This window comes from Gopherus evgoodei, chromosome 5 (assembly GCF_007399415.2).
Source record: "Gopherus evgoodei ecotype Sinaloan lineage chromosome 5, rGopEvg1_v1.p, whole genome shotgun sequence".
NCBI lineage: Eukaryota > Metazoa > Chordata > Testudines > Testudinidae > Gopherus > Gopherus evgoodei.
The window spans coordinates 71,041,286-71,065,459 of NC_044326.1; the positions used below are offsets into that span (position 1 = coordinate 71,041,286).

Genomic DNA, 24,174 nt, shown 5'->3' on the forward strand with positions numbered 1-24,174 from the left:
AGTAGAACCAGTTGGATAAGGAGGAGCTGATTCTCCTATAAAGAGGAACAGGACACTTAAGAGAAAAGAGAAAGAAACATTACAGAGACTGCTAGGAGTGAGTAGGAAACCCTGAGTCTTCAGGAAAAAAGACTCCAGGGAGGGGAGACCTGGGAGACCTTAGTGTGAAAGATAGAGTGAATGAGAAAGAATTGCTGAAGAGTTGAGGACTTTTGTTTTGGGATTGATTTTGTTATGTTAATAAACTCAGCTCCAAGGAGGGTGTGTTACACCAGAGAAAAGTTTGTCTCATAGTTTCAGGGGCCCTGAGCTGAAGAAAAGTGGGGAAACAGAGGAAGGACTGCTGAAGAGTCATCTCAAGCCACAAGGGCATGCTCAGGAGGCAGCCAGCCAGCCCATTTACAAGACTCTTTCATGGCAGTATGGCTCTTGATGGAACCATGCTATCATGTGTGAGGAAGTACTGATCCTTCATTCAAATTCATCAGCCTTCTGCACTCTTTCTCTCCCTCTCCCCCCTGCCCCACTTGAAGAGGTACTGTAATGACTGCTGAGCTAAGGTTGAAATCCAGTATAACTCCCCTTCCAACTGCTCATAATTCCTTTTGGTCTGAAAATTTCTGTGCTCAGCTTTTGCCCAGAGGCCATTTCTTTTGGAAAGTTTCAACAAAATCTATTCATTTTTAAATTGTGCATTTTTAAAAAAAATGCACACAACCCCCCCAAACCAAATAATGTGCCAAGAATCAGAACATTTCATTGTTGTGGTACTGCTGCTGTGGTGAGAGAAAAGGCCTGGTCTATATGAGAACATTGCATTGCTTTAATTAAAGGTACAAGGTGGGTCTCTTTCTCTCTCTAACATTCTGGGACCGACACGGCAACAACTACACTGCATTAACTAAAGGTGTGACTTTGAACCGATCTGATTAAACCACAGCAAACAAATCCTGTGTGGACACTCATTTCAGTGTAAGAGTGGCTTATTTCTGATTAGTGTAAATCAATTAGGAAACAGTTTAAGCTAACGACAAATAAGCCACTCTTATTTTGTATTAAACGTTGCCATACATGGGTTTGCACCAGTTAAAAGACAATTTGACTTAAAATGTTGCAACTTTCTCATGTCATAAATCCCTAAGTGATTATTCTTTTTCAGCCCTAGTATTTGTGAGGTCTCAACCAGAGGAACTGTTCAGAAATAGGGTTGGGGCAGGCTGATAAACACAGAAAGCCTTCACACTAGAACACAGTTGAGTTTGTCTTACTGTGAGGACTTTTCAACATGCTTTGCAGATCCAGTCAGACATAATAAGGGCAGCCTAGCTCACCCTGTGGATGCAGCATCAGAGCAGTAAGTGCCAAATGTGCCATATGCTTCACTAGAGTTTCATTTAGTGTCATTCAAAAAATGCAGAATGTGTTGAAAGAGCTATGAGGTGCATCCTTCTGACCCACTGTCAGATGTTGCTCCTATTTAAGCAACTAGAAATTTTGAATTTACTTTAAAGGAAGTAAGACTAGTCCTGAAATGGTTTATTCCTCCTTTTAGGAAGACATAGTGCAGGCTGCCCTTGAAACTTTTTTGTTGTTGTTCATCTTGTGTTTGCCTTCCTTTATTTTCTGTTTCAAGTTCCAGGTCTAATGGGTGATTCCTGGGTAGGGTTGCTAGGCATCTGTTTTTTGACCGGAATGTCCAGTTGAAAAGGGGCCCTGTTGGCTCTGCTGACCAGGCCATTAAAAGTCCAGTTGGCCGCCTGCAGTGGGGCAGACAGAGTGCCTGCTGCCATCTTCCTCTGGCTCCTGGGCTTAGAGAGTGGGCATGGGGGCTCCATGTGCTGCTTCTCCCCTCCAGTACTGGCTTTGCAGCTTCCATTGGCCGAGAACTGAGGCCAATGGGAGCTGCGGGGGCAGCGCCTGCACCTAGGATACAGGGGGAGATGCTGGCAGCTTCCTGGAAGCCACCTGAGATAACTGCTGCCCAGAGCTCCCCCTGCACCCAAACTGCCTGCCCCAACTCAAAGCCTCCTCCTGCACCCCAAACCCCTCATCTCTGGCCCTGCCCCAGAGCCTTCATCCCTTCCCACACCACAGCCACCTGCTCCAACCCAGAGCCCCCTCCTGCACCCTGAATTCCTCATTTCTAGCTCCAACCCATAGCCTGCACTCCAACCCCGCTGCCCCAGCCAGGAGCCCCCTCCCACACTCCAAACTGCTTTGCCCCAACCCAGAGCTCCTTCCTGCACCCCAAACCCCTCATCTCCAGCCCCAACCTAGAGCCTGCACCCCCAGCTGGTGAAAATGAGCGAGTGTGGGGGAGAGCGAGTGACAGAGGGAGGGGGATGGAGTGAGCAAAGGGGAACCCCAGAAAAGGGGTAGGGCAAGGGGTATGGCAAGGGTGTTCAGTTTTCTGCAAATAGAAAGTTGGCAACCCTATCCTTGGGTAGGGTTGCCAACTTTGTAATATTTAAAAACCATACATACCAGCAGTAGTTCTGGAACCTCCCCTTCCCTTCCCTGTCTCTCCAAAGCCCTGCCCCACCCCTTCCCCCAGGCCTCTCCTCTGCCCTTCCTCTTCCTTCTAAGGCCCCGCCCCCATTCACTTCTCTTTCCCCTTCCCTCCGTCACTTATTGCTTTTCCCCTTTCCTGCTCTCCCTGAGTGAGTTGGGAGGGACTCACCTACAGAACCAGAGCTGGGAGCTGCAGCCACCCAGTAGGGGCTGGCGCGGGTGATGACTCGGCGCCTCCCTCCCCACCCCCACAGTAACTGGACTTTGGGTTTCCAGACCGGTCAGATCTACACTGTCAAGTCCTGTTTTCAACTTGACTTTTTGGTCAAAAACTGGACACCTGGCCATCCTAGCCTTGGGTCTGTTTATCTCAAGCCTAAGTTTTAGAATGGTCCTTGCTGACTCACTGGATGTTATTTCCATTGGACCTGACACCTAAGGAGAGGGAGACTCAATTGCAGGATCTTGCTTCCTGTTTCAGTTTATTTTAGAAAGGAGCCAACTGTGGCCAGAAGATGACAGCTATCGCCCCACCCCCCATAACACCAGAGTATAACCAAGACCTTCTCATTTGTCTGTGTGTTTGCCTGAGGAAACTGAGTTTGTGATTAAACTGAGATTGTTTGGAGGAAAACCCAGTTAAAAGTTTTTCTCCCCTCAGAGAAGGGTTAAGAAGAAAAGCTGGGTTTGTAACTTCTGATTTTCCAGCCTACTGAAGTTAGCAAAGTAGAAGGTTTACATCACACATCTGCAGTTATTAAAAAATTAGGTCAGAAGCCTAAAGATTTTTGCACTAGTTGAGGGATCCACTGAGTAACATCCAGTTAACCCTTAAATCCCAATAGTAGGCAGAAGCAGGGCCGGCTCCAGGCACCAGTGAAGGAAGCAGGTGCTTGAGGAGGCCAATACAAAGGGGTGGCACTCCGTCCGGTATCAGGGCTGCACCTCCAGGTCCCTCAGCCCCTCTCTTCTTCTTTGAGCTGCCGCCGAAGAGGAAGAGAGGGAGTGAAGGACCCGCTGCCAAATTGCCGCCAAAGAACGAAGCGGCGCGATTGGGCTGCCACCGATTGGCTTTTTTTTTTTTTTTTTTGGTGCTTGGGGTGGCAGAAAAGCTGGAGTTGGCCCTGGGCAGAAGACTCCCATCTGTGCTAGATAAGGTGAGCACATTCAGCAGTTTCAGCAGTGACCTGACAGTGTAGCTTGTGGAAGTCTACTGGTCTCTCTGCTCCTTCACATGACCAGCAGCTTGAATTTTACATGAAGATGGTGGTGCTATTTAATAAAAGGTTAATGCTGATGCTGTGAATAAGGAAAAGTGACAACTAGGGAATAGACTGGATGCATAATTTGGGTACCCTAACAGGGGCACCATTTCAGATTTTGGTGAGGAGGGGGCAGCTTGAACCGTGATTCCAGGGGCTATTGTAGGCACTCAAAAGCTGTCATCTTTCCCTCCCCCCCAGATAATAGAGGGGAAGCAATAAAAAATTATAACTCAAAGGGTGCGTGTGTCTCAACTCAAAAAAGTTTGAAAAGTGCACAGGGTGCAGGCAGTGGATAGCTAGCTGTGTTCAGGCAGGGGTGTGGTGCAGGGAGAGAGGTAGCTAGGGGCTGTGTGCAGAGAGGGGGTAGCTCAGGGTGCAGGCAGGAGATAGCTAGGTTCTGAGTGGGGTGTAGGTCAGGGTACAAGGAGGGAGCTGTGTCCGAGGGAGTGCTGCTGCTGTGGGGCTGGCTATGTGCTCAGTCCCTAGTTGGCACAGTGGCAGCAGCTCCGCAAGGCAGGAGCTGTAGTGAGGGGCATGCTTTGCTTGCTTGGCTACACAATGGGTGAGGGTGACGAGGACACTCCAACATCAGGCACCAATGGCTCTGTGCAGGGGATTAGGATTCAGGCTCCTGGTCCCAAGCAGCGTTGCTAGCAGTTGCTCCATGTCAGGGGAAAGGGGATATGCTGTGGCTGCAGATGGCAATGGAGCAGGGCAGCAGGAGGAGAAGAGGCTGCATCTTTCCCCCCACTGGGAACTTTACTCAAATATGGTAAAAAGCTCGGGGTGAAAGGAGTGAGAGGAAATACCTCCTCCTGCCTTCCCTAATGGTGGCCCTGTAACCGTAGTCAGAAAATATATGGTCTTCAATACCAACATAATCCACAAAATTTATCTGAGAGATATTTAGGGAGACTGGTTATTGGTCTTCTGGGTTATGTTGCATAGTTCGGAAACAGAACTAGGCGTTTTGCTGCTTAAATATGTTTAATCAGCATGTTTTGCCACTAAATCAGTTCCAGCAGCAAAACTCAAGACATAATGACCATTCACTGAGGAAAGGCTAAACTGCCATCCTTATGTGAGATTCTTTTAAAGAAAAAAAGAAAAAGGTTTCTTGTCTGTACTAAAGGAAGGAAGCACTCATCTTTGTCTGGAGAGGTGAGTAGTCAGGTGTGTAGGGAAGGGAGCATTGTTTCCTGACTTAAATCCTAGGCTACTTACAACTGTTTCTTCCCAAGCCTTTGACTAATGGAACTTTGCTGGTTCCAGCTAGAATCCAGCACAGGAGTCAATAGCAAATCATCCTTTCTGAGCTTCCTATTGTGAATGCAGTTATTGGATTTAACTCCAAAATCTGGGATATATTTACAACAAAAGATGATTTAGTGGACTGTGGAAGAATAAGGAGTACAATAGCTGCATATCAAACATTCCTTAATGCTCTTAGGTTTACAGTACATTTTGTACCTAGTACTAGACTTAGAGGTCTCTTATTAAAAAAATAAATTAAACTAGGGAAGAGCAGAACTATATTGCAAAAGTTATACTAGTAATCTCTGGAATAAAGAAGCTCAGATTCCTGTGTTTTGCCAGACAAACAAGCTCGCTCTTATATTGACTTCTCAATTTCCAGATAACCCCTCTCTCTCTCTCTCTCTCTCTCTCTCTCTGTCCAATTATTCCAGCAAAAATCAGTGGTGTATTGTATATGAAGGTCTAGAAATCTCATGCTGTGTGTGGGATATCAGAATTGTCACAAGCCACCTGCAGTACAGTACTAACCTTTTTATATAGTGCAAGGATCTGCGATTTTGGGGGCATAAGTTTAATTCTTGTAACTATACCATGTGTTCTGACTTTAATGGCCAATTAATGTTCAAGCACTTACTAAGCAATGGAGGCAGCCAATTCACATTGACTTCACAATGGGAATCCAGGAATGTCAAGACTTCTCCTTTAGCCATCGAGGCTCCTAGCAATCTGGTCCGAATCAGCCCTTCTCGTTTCTTGGTGCGCACAATCCTCACTTTGGTAAAACGGGCCATGTACTCCTCCAACTTCTCTTTCAAGTGTTCTGGAAAGGAGGGGAAAAGGGTAGAGGTGTCAGCCGTGGAGGGCCAAACTAAGAACGGGCATTTGTGAAAACATGCAAACAGACACCACTATAAGCATTCAGCGCCCCTTTATTTTGTGTAATTTCAAATCCTTCAGTATCTGCTGTAAACCCTTTCTGAGATGGTTCATAAATTGTAAATGATCTTTGTTCTAATACACAGAGGAAACCACTGACATTCTAGACCTTTTACTGCTACTTAACTGCTACTGGCAAGTTGCCATGCACCATACAATCATGGCCAAAACAACTGCATAATGTTCACCCATTCTCTGGTTTCTGCAGCCCAGGCCAGATGATCATCTTGACATATGGTTTTACAAACAATGCCCTTTCCAAGTGGGCTTTTACTTGTATTAATTATGCAAGATGATGCATGGAAAGCAGTTTTTAAAAATTAAGTGTTAAATAAGCATGACTAAATTGTTTTTTATGAGCATGGGAGGGCAAATAAACTTGCAAGTGGCAACTGGCTAGCAGCTAGAAGAAAATGGATGGCTGACTTGCAAATAAAATTAAGCTGTAGAAGTACAGCAACTGATATATTCTGTACTATTTTGTCTGTTTAGCCTGACTATGTATGCACCACATAACAGCAAATTTGGAATATATTTTCTTCTAATTAAAAATCAACAATAGAAGTGAAATCACTTCCTACAGTTTTGCCTCACCATAAATAAGTTACTGAAAATACTACAATAGGAAAAATAATTCACTGCCTATGATGAAACACTTCAGTTTGTCATGTTCATTCCTGCTCTGAATAAATTCAGTAACTATCTGGCAGGGAAAGGAGGAGGGAAAAGTTTGGTCTCTGATACTTAGCACTTTTGACATGTTGTATTCAGGGCCGTCTGTAGGGGTGTGTGGGGCCCAGACAAATCAGCCCTCACCGGCTTGGGGGCCCCATTCTGCATCGGTGGCCGCTGGGACAGAACTGGCCCAGTGCTGGGCCGCTTGCTGCAGCTGGCAGTTGCCAGCGCCTACCATGGGGCTACTGTTGGCCATAGCACCACGGCGGCTCAGGGCTCTGGCCAGGTCGAGGGACTTGCTGCACCGAAACGCAGGCGGCCAAGCCAGGTGCTGTCTCCAGCAAGAGGGAAGTAACAGATTTGTCTTCCAGGACCGACCACGTCAGCCAATCACACTGGTCTGTGGGGCCCCTCAAAGCACAGGGCCTGCAGCGGTCCCTTCAATTCGCCCTATCCAGGGGATGGCTCTGGCTGTATTTACTGATGCTAGTGGATACAAGCTAATGCGCATCAAAAATGACTATAAGGTTCTGATTGTTTCTCTTTGTTATGCTGTGACATTTGGAATTCCTTTGGAATGTTGTTCCCAATAGTCTCCAGGGACTTTGGATCATGCCTATATTATTATAGATTGTAGGAAATTTGTCATCAACTAGGATCTCTTTGTTTTGGACTAATGCAGGTATTAAAGGCCTATTATTCAGCCGTGACCTCAAAATCTGAGGATGCTTCCTATTGTTTGAAGAAGCCTACATTAGCCATGTACAGGCTGGGTAACTGCATGCACAATGGAGCACTTAGATACACAGTCATCTTCTTTAAGTTCCATTAGCAAGGATGTAAAATTTGCAGAAGCACATTCTCCAGTACGTATCTCCTTTAAGCAATCCCTCACTAGGCTTCTATAACAAAGGATCTATGGATATAGTCTTTAGAGTTTGTTTTGGGCATGTAGGATTTTAATCTGAAGAATAATGCTTTACCAGATGTGGTATAAAAAGAGCATTTTTTCTTTATTCTTATCCTCTAGGGGCAAAAAAAACTAGGGACTTTTTCAGGTGGCTTTTTCTTTTGAACTGCTATTTCTTGGTAACTTGGGCAGCTGAATTAACATTGGAATATCAGCTACAACAAGTCTTGATCTTTTTATTTTACCAATTTTTACAGTGGAGAATGCCCTTAGCATTTAACAGCATTGCTATCTCAGTTTTGTAACCAGACAGCATTCAGATGTCCATCTTGTTCTTCAACAAGTGTATTTTGTAGCACAGCTACAGCAATAGCAGACGCATTAACAGCAAAAGTATGTCCTTTCCACTGAGCTTTGGTTTGATATAAACATCATTCCTGGCTTTTAGGCACTAAGCCCCACCAGTATTGTCACAATTCAGTGCAGCAAATATGCAATACCACCTGGTACAAGGTGGACTCTGGAAGTTGCAATACACCTGACAACACCAGAGTCCTTCCTATTTTAGCAGCAGAGAGGTGAGAGACAGAGCAGAAAATACAGGTGTATGGCACTATCCCCACTTAAGCGGAGTAAACAGCTGTCTGAACATGCTCTCTGCTGCCTCTGCTTCTGCTTTTGGAGACCCACAGGTTGGGGCTGGGGACTTCTGAGCCTCAATGTCAGGAAGGAAGAATTGTGACTCTGGGGATGAGATGTCTAACCTGGAGGTGTAGGAGTCGGGGTGTGTGTATTTTGAGCTTGAGACCATTCAGTTTTAGGGGGTAGCTCTGAGCCATGAAGAGGTTAGATAGGAAGAGGAAAGGCATTGGCTTGTAGGTGTTTCTGAGCAGGTGGAGGTTGAGATGGAGTGGTGCTGAACTAGCAGGAGAATGGCTTAAGTGCAGGAGGTAACAGAGTCCAATAGTGAATGAGGATGTGGGCAAACTGGTTGTGTGGCGGGGGGGAGGGGGGGAGGAGATGGTGGGATAAGATCTAGATCGGACGAAGAGAGGCTGGTGCTGAGAGAGGATAATAAAAGGGATGGAAGAAGGATACATACTGTTTTCTCCCACCCGGTCCTTGACTTTAAAGTGCCCCAGTTTTTCATTCTGAAAGAGGAGGAAAGAAGCTGCCTCCTTCCCCCTCACGTTGCAGACTGTCTCAATTTTTCACTTTGAAAGTATGATCAGCTTCCATTCAAAGGAGCAGGGGATGTGTGCAGATTATTACCTACATCCCTAATACTTATCTTGGGCACCCGCTGCCACTAATCACACCTCTGGCAATACTCTCTTTACCTGCTCAAGAAGTACACGCTTTTGATTTGTCAGCAAACCACCTGGATCCAGCATCATGACTCCTAAATTCAAAGTTAACCTTGAATCATTTTGTTTCCACTTGTAAGACCCTTTAAGTGTATATTTACCCAACTCCTTCCTTGGCTTTTAGGAGCTCTTTTCATAGTTATTCTTTGAGCATAAGAATACAGAAAAAGGAAATAATATCTAAGAACAAAGGCACAGACATGCCTTACAGCAGGGTATGAGAATTCTTTAAGGGGTTCTGAGCCAGAGTTTTCTATGTGGCAATTTTAATCACCCTATAGCATTAAGAAATGAAACAGCTTTAATGCTGATGAGAATTGCAAATTTCCATGGTATATCAAGCCAAAGTTAGTTGGTATAGTGCTTCTGTAAAATTCTGAAAATTTACCACAACTCAACGGTCACTTCACCCCCCATTTCCACTTAGAAGTCTAGCTAAACTTATTATTATTTTTTTTGTATGATACTATTGCTTAGGAACCCCAGTCTAGGATCTGGGTCCCATTGTTAGGTACTGTACAGAAAGTAGTAAGATGACAGCCCTGGCCCCAGGGTGCTCACAATATCAGACAGGATGAAGTAGACACATGGTGAGGCTAACATTAAAGATGAGGTAATGATAAGATAAACAGAATAGCTGTTAGACTCATCTTACTCCTAGGTGGACTAACAATTTCTGCTGGAGGACAATGTAGAATGAACACCTTCTCTTTAACTGGCACAACTGCACTAGTAAGCAGCGCAAGCAAATAAATCATTCATGAGTCTGACCATCACAGGGGAGAAAGGAAAAGATAGAAAGGGCAGTTGGGATTTGGAATAAGAGGAAGAACAAGACATTCTTCCTTGTCCTCTGCAGGGTCCTGCTTTAAATCCTCTGAGTTTAAACAGAATTTCTTCTTTTGATTAACCCTGAAATTGTCTCTTACCTTGGTTAAGTACAAATAGACACTTAGTACAAAGGACTTCATTCTATTCCTCATGTTTTGGTAAACCAGAGTTTACCAAGCTTTTAAGAGGTACGCCTCCCTTCAGGAAAATGAAACCAAATCACATCCTCTCTGCAGTGCTGCTATGCATTGTCAATGGCCTAACATCATAATTTATACACCTTCCATCCCCCTTCCCCTATATCCTCAAAAAAAACAAAACACTGCCTCAACCAAACCAAACCTAAACACTTTGGGAAATGCTGATGCAACTCTTCATATTATGCAGTGCTTCAGTGTAGTCACTATTTACACTGACAGGCAGGGTTCTCCCAGCAGCATAGGCAATCCGCGTCCCAGAAGCAGTAGTTAGGTCAATGCAAGAATTCTTCTGTTGGCCTAGTGCTGTCTATGTAGGGGACTTAGGTTGGCTGAATTATGCCACTCAGGGGTGTAGATTTTTCACACCCCCAAGCAACATAATTACGCTGACCTAATTTTTTAGTGTAGACCAGGCCTAGGTCAACAGAAGAATTCTTCTGACAATCTAGCACTGTCTACAGGGTTAGGTTGGCATAGATATGTCTCTCAATCCTCACTCCTGCCAACCTAAGTTCCTAGTATAGACCAGCCATATGGTACTTCTCCTTTCTTACCTCATTGGCAAGCAGTGAAAATGTTGGTGTTTATAGCATCTCCATTGACATCTGATAGTAACCATTGAAATGAAACCTCAGAGCTATGGTTTTAGGCTTCCTGCAAACTCATTCAAGCATCTCTGCATCCATTGTGCTCTTCATATTTTGAAGGTGTTTTCCCCACAAACATAACAGCCAGAGTGAAAGTGAAAGCTGAGACTGGAGAGAGCTCCACGGAGAAGTCCCCATTCTCCCAACTAGCCCTTCATGCCTAGCAGGGAGCACATCCCATACTTCGGGAAACACTGTGTTAACTAACTCAGCGTATCTTTGAATATCAGGATCTAGTCTTCCTAAGTTAGTTTTATCCTTTTGAAAAAGCCTGTTTTTTTGTCCTGTGACTTAGTGGTTTTACTAGGTTTTTAGCATGGCACAAGAAGCACAAAGGAGTCAACTATACAAACAACATTTGTACTATTTACATAGTATTCTAAGTATGACTTCACTTAGATTTGTACCTACAAAGTCATCCTACTTACTCAGAAAGTGGAAGTACTGAATGTCAGCAAATACTCATTTTTAAAGAGATCAACACACCAGAGCTCTTTCAAAAATTCGAGAAAATTATTGATTACTTAAGACATGTAAAATATCTAGACTGAGTAGCCCCTGAGCAAATTAGGAAATTAAATCCATGTAAGCAATATTCTAATCCTAAACTTTGATACAGAAGAAGAGAGTATCAATAACTGCATCTAATACAGGTCTAATTTTGAAATTTTACACAGATGAAAGATTTAGTATGTAATCCATAATCTCTTTACTACAAAAGCTGCATGCAGAACCCAGTTTCAACAATCTACTATAATATGGTTCAGAGAATGAAGATTTCTCAAAACAAAAAAAATCAGGTTCACAGATAATAAAGCTCCTCAAGTTAAATCAGTATGAAAGTGCTTCCATACTGCATTTTCATTTTAAATGTATGTCTCAGGACACTCAGTTCCAGTCCTGTCAATCTCAGACACATAATGAGACCTAAACACAACAGATGGCCCCTCTGGGCCACTGCCCCAGTATTTTCTAAGGTTATATAAATGCTAAATATAAAACCTTGATGGTCAGTCACCGACATATAAGCAACCAATGCATTTCTCAGAATGTTGGCAAGACCCTTGAGAAATCATGCTGCTGTTTCTGCAAGAGCTGCACTTTGTGGTTTGTTTTCAAGAGTTGCCCCCACATAAAACACCTCACAACCTAGTGGTCATGAAGATCAGTTCCTAGAAGAGAGGCAAAACTGTGAAAGCCCCTGTGCTTAAGGATCGTGGAAAACTAGATAGTACAAGCATTTGAGAATATGCTGGAGGGAATAACTCTGTCCTAGCAAAGTCTCATCTACTAGGTGTTTTCTGTTACTAATTTCTATGAGCTTTGGTTTTTAACATCAGATTTCTCCATAATATCAAAATAAACTGCCCCTTTACCACAGAACTCCAGTTTGAGTGTCCCTTCATAGCGAAAGGGCAGGGGGAAATCTGATTTTTAACACACACATCTCAATTTAATTTTTATCACCAGCCTGATAGACTATTCTATTGCTGTAGATATCTTCCAGGAAAACCTCCTGTAAACACATGCCCTCTGCATTATCCATATACGCTGAGAAGCCAGTAAGCTGCATCTCCAAACAAACACACACACACACACACACACCCTTCAGTGTCAAGGCAAAACCATAATTTCAGGAAAAATTCTCTAAAGAAATTCCAATGTGATGTGCAAAATAGAAAACAAAATGAAATGAAAGGCCTTTAAGTCTCCCAGAGACAACACATTCAGGCCATTTATTGCCAGCAGAATCAGTTCAAGCAAGCTTGCCATGACAATAAAATACTGAGGTAGGATGGCTTCATTTATATGCAGCAATATTACATAAATTTCACTTTCAGAGGCAGGCATGAGAGAGACGAGTATTTAAATTCTTCACTGAGCAATAAATGGGGCACCTCAGATGTAAAAAAAGTCAGCACTCCTGTCACTAAAAATAGGGAGAAGATGCCTAATTTGTAATTTAAAAGAAAAGATATCATTCTTTCTTTCACAGTGTTGATTAAATGAGGTAATAAATCATATGTCTGATACATGCCAGGCATCTGCCAGGGCAGGAGTTGGCGCAGAAGGTGACAAATAAAGAGTCATGCAGGAGCAAGAGTTTTATAGGCTGTCACTGGTATGACAAGTGATGATAAAGGGCAGCATTATGTCTCCACTGCTGATAGTCTATAAACAAATTCTCTATTGTAATTCTTTTGTGTGGGCTCTTTATCTTCATTTAGAAACTGGAGGAGTTTTTCTAAAAGAGCAGCAAAGAGAAAATTGTTTTGTCCTAGAAATTAAAGGTCTGCTCAAGCAGAATACCCAATTGCTAATTCAGTGTCCAAAAGTATACACTTTGAATTGATAGAGATGACAGAAGAGGATTTTTTTTTTTTAAATGGGACTGTTGTTCTTCCCTCTTTGTGTGGCAAAAAGGTGTACGCTTTTTACTGATTCCTCCCGGTGGCAGATGTGCCAGGTGAGCAGAACCTTCTTCACCAAAACCCCCTAAATTTCCCAGGAAAAGCATGGAGAGATTTTCGAAAAGACACCAAAGCCACAGATCTTACAGAGCCAGGGATTGGGTACATTCTTCTTTCCCAGACTTAGGGACTAGTGCGGCTACAGTGCAGATATATGATGAGGCCAAGAAAAGAGAAAGTTACTCACCTTGTGCACTTCAACATGTGTCTCCCATGGGTGCTCCACTGTAGGTGTGCTTGTGTCCCTGTGCTTCTGATCAGAGAACTTTGGCAACAGTGTCTGTTTGCCCTGCACATGCGCTGTCCCCTCACCTTATGCTCTACCACGAGGCTAACTAGCACTGCTCAGGTTAACCACCCTCAGTTCCTTCTCTACTGCAGAGTCATTGACAAGAACTCCAAAGTAGATGGGAGAAGGGTGGGTTGTGGAGCACCCATAGGGACACGTCTCGAAGAACCACTGTTACTGCACAATGTAACTCCCTCTTTTTCTTGGAGTAGTGCCCCCACGGGTGCTCCACTGTAGATAACTCCCAAGCAGTGTTCCCAATGGAGGTCTGAGGCTTTGGAGTCAAGTCTTTTATGGATGATAATACTGAGATGCCAAACTTGATGTTGGATGCACAGTCGCCTGTAACCACATAGTGTTCTGTGAAAGTATGTACAGATGCCCAGATGGCTGCTTTGCAGATTTCCAAAATAAGGATATTCTTGAGGAAGGCAACTGAGGCAGAAATTGACCTTGTGGCATGTGTACGGATTTCAGATGGAAGAATGACCCTGCAAATCTCATAGCATTGTTTAATGCAGCTCAAGAGTCTCTCTGCAGACATTGCTGTAGCTTTTGATCTGTCCGCAATGGAAAGGAAGAGCTTAGGAGAGTTTCTAAAGGTCTTTGTCCTGTCCAGGTAAAAGGTCAGAGCCCTTCAAACATCTAACATGTGTAGAATAGCCTCCCTGTTATATCAGTGAGGCTTAGTGTAAAAAGTTTATTATACCCTTGAGGAGTTGCTTTGTAGTTGTGTGCAAGAACACGGAGTATCCCTCTGTTTGTTGATGGAAAGATGTTATGGCTGTATACTTTGAATAAACTAAGATATAGTCCTGATTTCTTGATAGTCAGCCTATAGTCTAGGACAGAGGTGGGCAAACTATGGCCCACAGGCCACATCTGGCCTGTGGGACCCTCCTGGCCAGCCCCTGAGCTCCTGCCCCAGGAAAGTAGCCCCCGACCCCTCCCCCCAGTTCTCCCTCCCCCGCATCCTCAGCTCACTCCCCTGCTGGCGCAGTGCTCTGGGTGGCGGGGCTGTGAGCTCCTGGGGCAGTGCAGCTGCAGATCCCAGCCTGACCTGGTGCTCTGTGCTGCGTGGTGGCGTGTCTGGCTCCAGCTGGACTTTAATTGTTGGCAAAGACCACACTTTTGGAAAATACATTTTTCCGTGAGACAACGGATGCAGCAGGAACATCTGTCCGCTACTGGGATGGTCTCTTTGCATGAGAGGTACCTCTTAAATCCGAGTGAATCAAGCATGTTTCGCACTAGGGCAAACCCCAGACAAAGGGGAAAAAAAGGTTCATTTTTTTTAAAGAAAAAAAACCTAGAGGAACTCCAAGGCTATGTCTACACTAAAACTTGTCAGCAGAACTTATGTCATTCAGAGATGTGAATAAACCATCCCCATGAGCAACATAAGTTACAATGATGTAAGTTCCGGTGTGAGCAGAACAATGTTGGTGGCAAACCTTCTCCCGCCACCACAGCTTCTGCTGCTTGTGGAGGTGGTTTTATTATGCTGAAAGGAGAGGTCCCATCAGCCATAGAGTGTCTTCACAGACATGCTTCAGCACTGTATGTGTAGACATGCCCTCAGACTAAGAAAGTTATCAACTATTTGAATTCCAGTAGGGATAATTATCCGATGAACGGACTGCTAATGGTTCCGTCTCTCACTGGGGTGGTTGAGAAGGAACTGAGGTGGGCTCACCTGTGCAGCACTGGTTAGCCTCGTGGCAGAGCACTGGGTGTGGGGGGGGCAGTGCATGTACGAGCCTAACAGACACTGCTACCAAAGTTCTATAATCAGCAGCACAGGGACGCAAGCACATCTACAGTGGAGCACCCACAGGGACTTGAAGTAAAGGTGCTAGAGAGATCCCTGAGAAATTAAGCCCCCTGGCTCTGCAGATTCTGGCCAGTCATACACATGGTATATTTTCTGTGATCTACTCAGCTTCTCCCCCCTACTAAACCTCTCTCCAAGACAGCACAGCCAGCTCCCACATTTCCTGTCATGGTATTATTGACAACTGGGTCACCAGCAGTGTTCTTCAACCCCCATTGAGGGCAACCATAGTGCTGGGAGGATTATTTAATGCTTCTCTGCACAACATTAGCTAACTCCATTAATATATTGATTTTATTTTAGTTGGAGAAGTATAATTTGAACTGATTTGACATTCACTGGGTGTGTTAAATGCATGTTGAGCCAGGGAGCCCCACTGTGCTCTAAAGTCAATGTTGGCCTATATACACCACCTTCTCCCCCTCTAAAGAGAGGAGCATATTGGGGGGCACATAGCGACATGACTGAGTGTGTGATGCTCTGCTGATTTGAGGTCAGAAAATTAATCCCTAAGGAGACTGTTCCAATAGTTGTAAGTTAGAGCAGTCCTATGGCTGCTCTAACTTGAATTGAGGACTGTTTCAGCCCTTGGCCAACCCTAGGATCAGGGAAAGGCGTCTTGAAGACACCTTTTTCTCTTCCATTAGCTGCAGAGATTGTGAGCTCAGAGCAGTTAAAGACTGAGTTCAATACACACAGTAAGGATTGCATACCTTTATGTAATTTATTGAGCTCCCGTTACTGAAGAGAGGATTGGAATACTATGAAAAACATAATATAACAGCTAAAATCCTGTTCTGCAAGCCAAAGTTCAATACAGAAATCAACAAATGTTCATTGCATTTTAAACCCTTTTAGAAAAGTTACAAAGGGAATGTAAGCCGTTCTTTGCTGAAAGTTCATTTCATGTCATACCTGTAATGAGAAACCTTGCCATTTTGTACTACCCATTTCTGCTCATTGTGCTGACTAGCAGCCTTATTTCATTGGTGTTCATGATTGACAGCAAAATATGTCCCCAAAAAGAAAGACAGTGATCGGAAGAGAAATACTTGGAAAAATGGATTTAGCATGTTCTTTGTTACAGTAACTTAGCAACATTCAAGCATATTATCCTTTAGTATATCCCTTATCCCTGTTTGTGTCTATGCTTAGGGAAAGTCTTTGAGAATGACTGGGAAAATCCTCTCACCTTCTTTACTTTCAGCTTGCCTCTACCTTTTGCTGTGTATTTCCTGTTATGTATAGCAAACTACAAGCTCTCTTTCTAAAGAGAGAGAGAGTCTATAAATATAATATCCTCCTGTAGTTCTGTTCATCCAGAAAGATCCAAAATTCCTTACTAATTACTGTTATACAAAGGAATCATTTTTCTCACAATAGCAATGGTAAATTGTGAAATGCAGCCACCTCTACTCAGAATGAGGCACACAACAACACTGCAAAACCACCTAGAACAGGACACTAAGAATAAACTAGCTGACAATTTTCATTGCAATTAAGCATAACAATTACTTTAATTATGGGCAAGAGACCAGGACTAACCAGTGGTTGTAACAGATTGGAAGAGGAGGGGGAGTTCTCATCACATAAGCCAGGGGGAAAGGAGAACCTTGCTCCACTCTGCTCCAGTGGTGCTAGAACAATTTTTATAGTATGGGTGATGAAGGCGGGAAATCATGTATTTGGGTTACTACTGCTACTTCAAGCCAAAGAGTGTGGCAGCACCCCTAGTTCTAGCACCTATCCTCTGTGTCCCTCCATGTTTTAACTTCTGGGGTTAATACTCCCTGTGACACAGGCAAAACAGGCACCAGCTCTGGCTAAGGCTGTAGGAGTCAGTTGAGCACTGACAGATTCATAGCTGGAAGCCAGACCAACTCACCTGTACGTTAGTATTGTTCAAGATAGGTCTTAGACTTGCAAGAACGTGTTTAGGATTTAGATTCTATAAAATGCTTGTAAATTGCTGCATGCAATCTTACTTGTACTGTCTGAACCCCATGCTATAAAAGTAATATGAAAATTTTGCATTATAGTTGTAAAAATGCCTGCTCTGAACTTGTGAATTCAGACTGGAGGAGTGGTTCCCCCCACCCATCAAGGAGGACTATCAAAACTAAACTGGCCATTGTAGGACAAAAACTTTGTTGATTGCCCCATCCACCCCTGAAGAAGTTGTGTGCAGGAGCACTCGTCCCACAGGTTTGAATTCTGGGGGAAGGACATATAAAGATGCTCACAAGAAGAAATAGTTCTCTCTGTTGTTTGGACTCTTACAAAGGCTGCAGCTAAGAAACAAGCAGAGATCCCCAGGGTCAACCTGGGTTAGCCTGAAAAGACATTTAGTGGACAGATGACTACAGCTCTGTCACCGTTTGGAACCTAGGATTGTAACTCATTTGTGCATATATGTTGCCTACTTTAACCTGTAAATAACGAATTTCTTTTCTTCATTAATAAATCCTTAGTTAGTTTACTATAAGATTCGTTACCAGCATTGTCTTTGATGTGAGATCGAAGGTACAAATTGGCCTGAGGTAAGCGACTGTCTCTTGGGACTGGGAGCAACCTGAATATTTTGTGATCTTTGGTTTAAGTGACCATTTATCACTAAGTCCAGCTTGCCTGTGTGGCAATATAGACTGAAGTGCCCAAGGGGACTGTCTGACTCCATAGTAAGATTGAACTCCTGGATCACTATATACACCACATTGGTTACTGGGTTGGTGAAATCTAATTATAGAATGTACCACCAGTTTGGGGTATCTGTTCTGCTCTTTGACACTCTGCCCTGAGGTTGGCACTCACTGTGAACCACTCCAGACAGAATGACAACCCCAACAGATGTAAGAATAGTACTGAAGACAAATGTATGGAAGCCCATTCAGCAATCCTGGGTCTGCTGTGTGAGTGGCTGTTCCCCTGATTTAAATTAGAATAGCTTAATTTACATGGGTTGCTAATTGCTTCAAAAGACCTTGTGTCAGCTGGGGATCAGAAGGGCTTACAGAAACTCTGGCTGTTTGCCTTGTCCCATGGCCATGACGCTTATGCCTCCACAAGGAGGGAAGTAGAATAGAAGGTGTTATGTTGGCTTTGTGTTGCTAAGAGATCCCCCTATACCAGGAAATCATTCCAGGGAAGACTGCACTGGCTTTCAGATTTCCTTACACTGGTAGTGCAACAAAAGTGTGTCCCTAAGTCAGTGGAGGATCTAGGCTAATATACAGTTACAAGGAAAACTATATGTTAAGTGTGCTGTAACAAATAAATCTAAGGCTGCCCTACAGATAGTTCTTCTGGGCATAATTATACAGTACAAACCTGTCAAATGGATGACCTTGTTGCATTAAAATTTGATTCTTTTAACAATTCTGTTCATTACTCAGGTATTTATACAGTAAACTGTCTCCAAGGAATGCAAGTCTGAGGTTTCTCCTAGGACACAACTAAATGAGGATAGTGAGGACTGAAATAGAGAAAGCATCATTTTCTTTGATAGCAGTAAATTAGTCATAAATGCCATCCTTGTATTATCAGTGTAACATGACTGACTAAACTGCATCATGACAGCATTAATTGTTAACAATTACAAACTATACTTGACAATAACATGTCAGCAAGGACAATTTCTACATATTTATAACACAGTGAAAAGTCTTGAAGATTTGAGACCTGTCATTACACTGACATTTTCTCTGTGTTGCCTGAAACTATCTGACATATTTTTAGTTCTTCCTCCAAAATATACCACTGGCTTCTATACTAGGCACTGTCATCTTAGAAAATTGTTTTTTCCAGCATTGGTCTTTTTAACCCCTCAAAACCCCTAGACACAGTATGCAGCTGAACTTTTGCATAAAGGATAGGAACACACCCACTTTCAAGGGTGAAAGGAGGTCATGCAGTTTATGTAATCCCTGCACCCTTTTTTTTAAAATTAGTGCTAGATTCTGATTCCTTTACTCACACTGAATAGCACCCTAGGTGCTACTAAACGTGGATAAAGGTATCAGAATTTGGCCCTTAATATTCCACCTTGCAATGTATTCTGCTAACTTTCTGCCTAACAATAGACATGTATGCTGCCATTTTTGTTGTCCATTCCCTATACTAATCATAGTGAGACAAACCCTTAAGTCCTTGTTCAGCCTTTAGTCCTTTTACTCAGGCAACATTTCAGTAGAAGTGTTTCCTGAGTAAGGATTGACTGTCTGTGAGCAAGAAAATTCCCTGTATGTTTTCTTTGAGCTCAGAACTGCTCCTCTGCCCGGAACCTGTCAATCCTTGTTCTAGAGAAGGGATACTCAGACTGAGGCTCTGGACCACAAGTGGCTCTTTAATGTGTCTCTTGCAGCTCTTTGCAGCACATGATATTAAAACACTGTGTGATTTAATTATTAACCAATCTAAGTTATTAACCAGTCAGGATGCTTTTACTATGTTATTAACCAATTGTAGAATACTTGGTCAGGCATTTTGCTGTGAGTATAATAATAAATGAAACAATGAGTTCACATTACTGTGGCTCTTTTGGTTAATGTTGATTGCTAATTTGGCTCCTAAACCACTGAGATCCAAGTATCACTGTTTTAGAGTTTGACATCAGGTCAAGAAGTTGCTTTGGCTTTACAATGACATAACAAAATGTGTTTTCTTCTAAGATAGTTTCTAATGTAGGGTCCAATGCTGCGTGGGGCTGAGCCCCTGCTCAAGATACTGCATAACTTCAACAGATCACAATTTGAGGATGCATAATATCTTGCAGCATGGACTCAGTACCGCACAGCACAGCACCCTGAATTTCTAACCAATATAAATCCTAGAACTAAACACCAGTTTTCAAGGATATTTAAGTTTATGGATATGTTGCATCTTTCTTATTTCTTCAATATCTTTCCTAAAAGTATAGCTCCCGCATTTGGGAACAATACTTTGGTGGCCAGAAGGGGCACAAGCTTTAAGAAACTGTGCTCATTTCTTTTATTTCTGAATCCAAGCACCTTGGTAACTTTCTAGATTGCTTTGTGCTACTGTCCTGACTTTCTCTCTCTCTCTTTTGTTGGTGTTCCAAGTCTTTCTTGATTAATTTTTTGCCATGCGGGATTGTTCAGGGAAGGTGCATTCCCTCTTCTGATACTTTGACTCAGTTCACATCAGCTAATGTTCTTACAATGTTGTAAGTGCATTAGCTAGTTGTTTGCATGTGTACCCAGTCTGTAGTGATCTTTCCATATCCTGTCACTTTCTTTTTTTGCGTTGGCTGAACTTCCCACCATCCTGATTTCTCCCCCCTAAGCTTTTCCCACTTCTTCCCCCCAGTTTCAAAATGTTAACTCTGCTTTAGGTATTGCCTTTCAAGTTATGCTATATAACGAATCACAATGAAAGTAGCAGAGGCATGGGACACAGTGGGTTAATGTTGCTGAAAAAGGCTTTAGAAATCTACAACTGATGGCATTCCTCTAAAAACTTGCTCTAACTGTAACACAGGAAAGTGATCTGCTCAAGATTAATTCAAGCAATCTTTCTTTGGTCATTTGCAATGAAGAATTTGCCTTGTAGGCTGGGTATTTGCAGGAATTATATAGCTACAGAGCTAAATTGTTGTTCAGGATCAATGCTCTATTTGAGAAGAGGGAAAGGAAGCAAATGGCTATCAAAAAGGTGTCCATTTCTCAATTCACAAACTAATCTGCCATGATGTTGCTTCATGACATAATGAGGCAAACACTAATGCATAATTAGGCATCAAGTAATGACAGTACGAGCAGTTAATCAAACAATAATTCCATAGTTTTTCCATGGATGGATGCTCAGCTCTTTTTTGAGAAAACAAGTGAGCTGCTGGGTAAATCAAGCTTGGGAAAAAAGAGACATTAAGTATTTTTTGTCTTTAGGATCTTTTCTTTCGTGTTTATTCAGCTGAACCAACCTGTCTTTTCATACTCTTCAGCTGCCAATATTGTTTTGGAGTGTCACTGACGTTCTTCATTCCCCCCCTTTAGTCTGGCGGGGACCCTCATTAAGGATAGGAATTTGAGAAGCAGAAAAACATAGAATTTTAAATTAACAGCTGAGGTTTGGAGTTTTAAACAAAATTAACTACAGGGTTCAGTTCTGCTCCAAGTGAAGTAAATAGAAGTTTGCTGCTGACAACAATGGGAAACAAGATCAGACCCACAGTCAGAATTTTCTAAATTTTTATATAACTTTTTAAAAATAAAAAGCCCCAGGAGACTGCATCACGCTTTAGTGTTAATCTTTTTTGCTATGTTCAATAGCATAGAGTGTTAAGTACCATCCGCTGGTTTTTATTTTATTTGGTGCAAAGGAAATTTTACTTTTAAACAGATTTACTAAAAAGCTTAGGCACTGAAAGCAGAGTGTAAGACTAGCATGGAAGCTTATTTTAAATTCCTAAAGGTAGCTGTTTGTATCCTCCCTCTAGAATAGGTCTACAAAAATGGATGGCTTCAGCCAAACCAAAGCCCTACATCCAAACACCACAAACATTTCTCAGGTCTGACCTTTGCTCTGAATTTTGTACTAATCAAGGCTTTTCAAAAACTTCCACTAATAAAAGTTTCAGGGAGCTGTGCTGGGAATTGTGGGAATAGATTGTTAGAGGGCAATGCAGCTTCAGCACAAGTGTGGATGCTTGGCTAAACAGCAACCAGCAGAGCATGGCTAGCATGGACATGTTGCACCACTGGTTCAATTACCCAAACTAGGAACAGCTCATGTTCCCAGGATTATACAATAAATTCTGCACCTTTGTGAGAATCTTGTACTCACCTGTATATATCCCCATAAATCACAAAAAAGATATTTACAGTCCTGTTACTGAACCTCCATAAAGCAATCCTATGCACCTCAGTACTAAAAGAGTACTGACAAACTGGAGAGTTCAGAGAACAACCACAAAAATGATTGGAGCCTGAAAGGATTGACTTAAGAGAAAACGTTAAAAGAGGCAAATCTGGTATTGTTTGGTAACTGACTGCACAGGGAAGACATGATAATTGTTTACAAACATTTGAAGGATGTAAAACATGGAAACCAAAATGGAGAGGAATTATTTAGGATGGTACCTGGCAGCATAAGTAGAAATGAAAAGATTACATGAACAAAGGGGAAAAACAGAGGCAAGACCTCTGGACCCATAGACTACATAACCTGCCAAAATATTAGAAAAATGTTGGAAACACCATCACTTGGGATATTTGAAACTAACAAAATACTAGCAAATGTGCCAGAGAACAATCCTGCATGGCCAGAGGGATGGACAAATTGATAAACACCTTTATTATCTTCCCTTTTAATGTTTCGATGAACCTTTAAAGGTTAACTGACATGCAGTTAGTATTAGCATTTACCTAATTTTCCTTCCTGAAGACCTGGACTGGGTCATAAAAGTTTCAAATACATAATCTCAGTTTAATTTCTGCTGGAGATTTGTCCACAAAACACAGCATTTTAAAAATTTTTGCTCAGAACTGGGCCAGCCTGGGTTAGTATGGATAACACATTGAGAGAACTGCAAGGGGTAGCACACATCATGCTTGTTTCTGGATTCTAGAGCTACAGTCCTTCATAGATTCTACGGCCAGAAGGGACCATTGTGATCATCGAGTCTGATCTCCTGCATAGCACAGGCCATAGAACTTCCCCAAAATAACTCCTAGCAGAGCTTTGCAAAAAATATCCAATCATAATTTAAAAATTGTCAGTGATGGAGAATCCACCATGCCTCTTTGTAAATTGTTCCAGTGGTTAATTATTCTCACCATTAAAAATGTACACTTTATTTCCCATCTGAATTTTTCCAGCTATAGCTGCCAGCTATTGGATTGTATTATACCTTTTTCTGCTAGAGTGAAGAACCTATTATTAAATATTTGTTCCCCATGTAAGTACTTATAGACCAGGGGTTCTCAAACTTCATTGCACTGTGACCCGCTTCTGACAAGAAAAATTACTACATGACCCCAGGAGAGGGGACTGAAGCCTGAGCCTGCCTGAGCCCCACTGCGCCAGGTGTGGGACCCAATGCCAAAACCCAAGCCCCACCGCGCTGGGCAAGAAGACCAAAGCCGAAGCCCAAGGGCTTCAGCCCCAGGCAGGGGGCCTGTAACCTGAGCCTTGCTGCCCAGGACTGCAGCCCTCAGGCTTCAACCCCGGGCAGCGGTGCTCAAGCTTCAGCCTCGGCCCTGGACCCCAGCAAGTCTAAGTCAGCCCTGGCAACCCCATTAAAATGGGATTTTGACCCGCAGTTTGCAAACACTGTTGTAGACTAATCAAGTCGCCCCTTAATCTTCTCTTTAAGTTAAATAGATTGAACTTCTTAAATCTATCATTATAGGGCATGTTTTCTAGTCCTTTAATCATTCTTTTGGCTCCTCTCTGAACCCTCTCCAGCTTATAAACATCCTTCTTGAATTGTAAGCACCAGAACTGGACACAGTATCCTGGCAGCGGTCACACCAGTACCAAATACAGAGGTAAAATAAGCTCTCTGCTCCTACTCAAGATTCCCCGGTTTATGCATTCCAGGATCGCATTAGCCTTTTTTGGCCACAGCATCACACTGGATGCTCACGTTTAGCTGAATATCCACTATGGCCCCCAAATCTTTGGAGCCTGCAGTATGGCCTGCATTCTTTGTTGCCAGATGTATACTGTTACATTGAGCCATATTAAAAAGCATATTTCCCTTGTTCCCAGATTACTAAGTGATCCAGATTGCTCTGAATTAGTGACCTGTCCTCTTCATTATTTACCATTCCCCCAACTCGTGTGTGATCATCAGACTTTATCAGTGGTATTTTTATCTTCCAGGTCACTAATTAAAAAATGCTGAATATTGTAGGTCAAAGAACCAATCCCTGTGGGACCCCACTGGAAGCAATGACAATTCCCCATTTACAGTTACAGTTTGAGACCAATCACCTAGCCAGCTTGTAATCCTTTAAATG

At 42.8% G+C, this 24,174-nt stretch overlaps 1 protein-coding gene across 3 annotated transcripts in view; it reads right to left on the minus strand.

Annotated features, from left to right (window-relative positions):
* GALNTL6 (polypeptide N-acetylgalactosaminyltransferase like 6) overlaps positions 1-24,174 on the minus strand; it is a 964,319-nt gene that overhangs the window by 124,735 nt on the left and 815,410 nt on the right. For all 3 annotated transcript variants that reach the window (XM_030564387.1, XM_030564388.1, XM_030564389.1), the window contains exon 6: positions 5,668-5,853. In XM_030564387.1, coding sequence (XP_030420247.1) covers positions 5,668-5,853 — 186 coding nt within the window. The remainder of the gene's footprint in view (positions 1-5,667; positions 5,854-24,174) is intronic.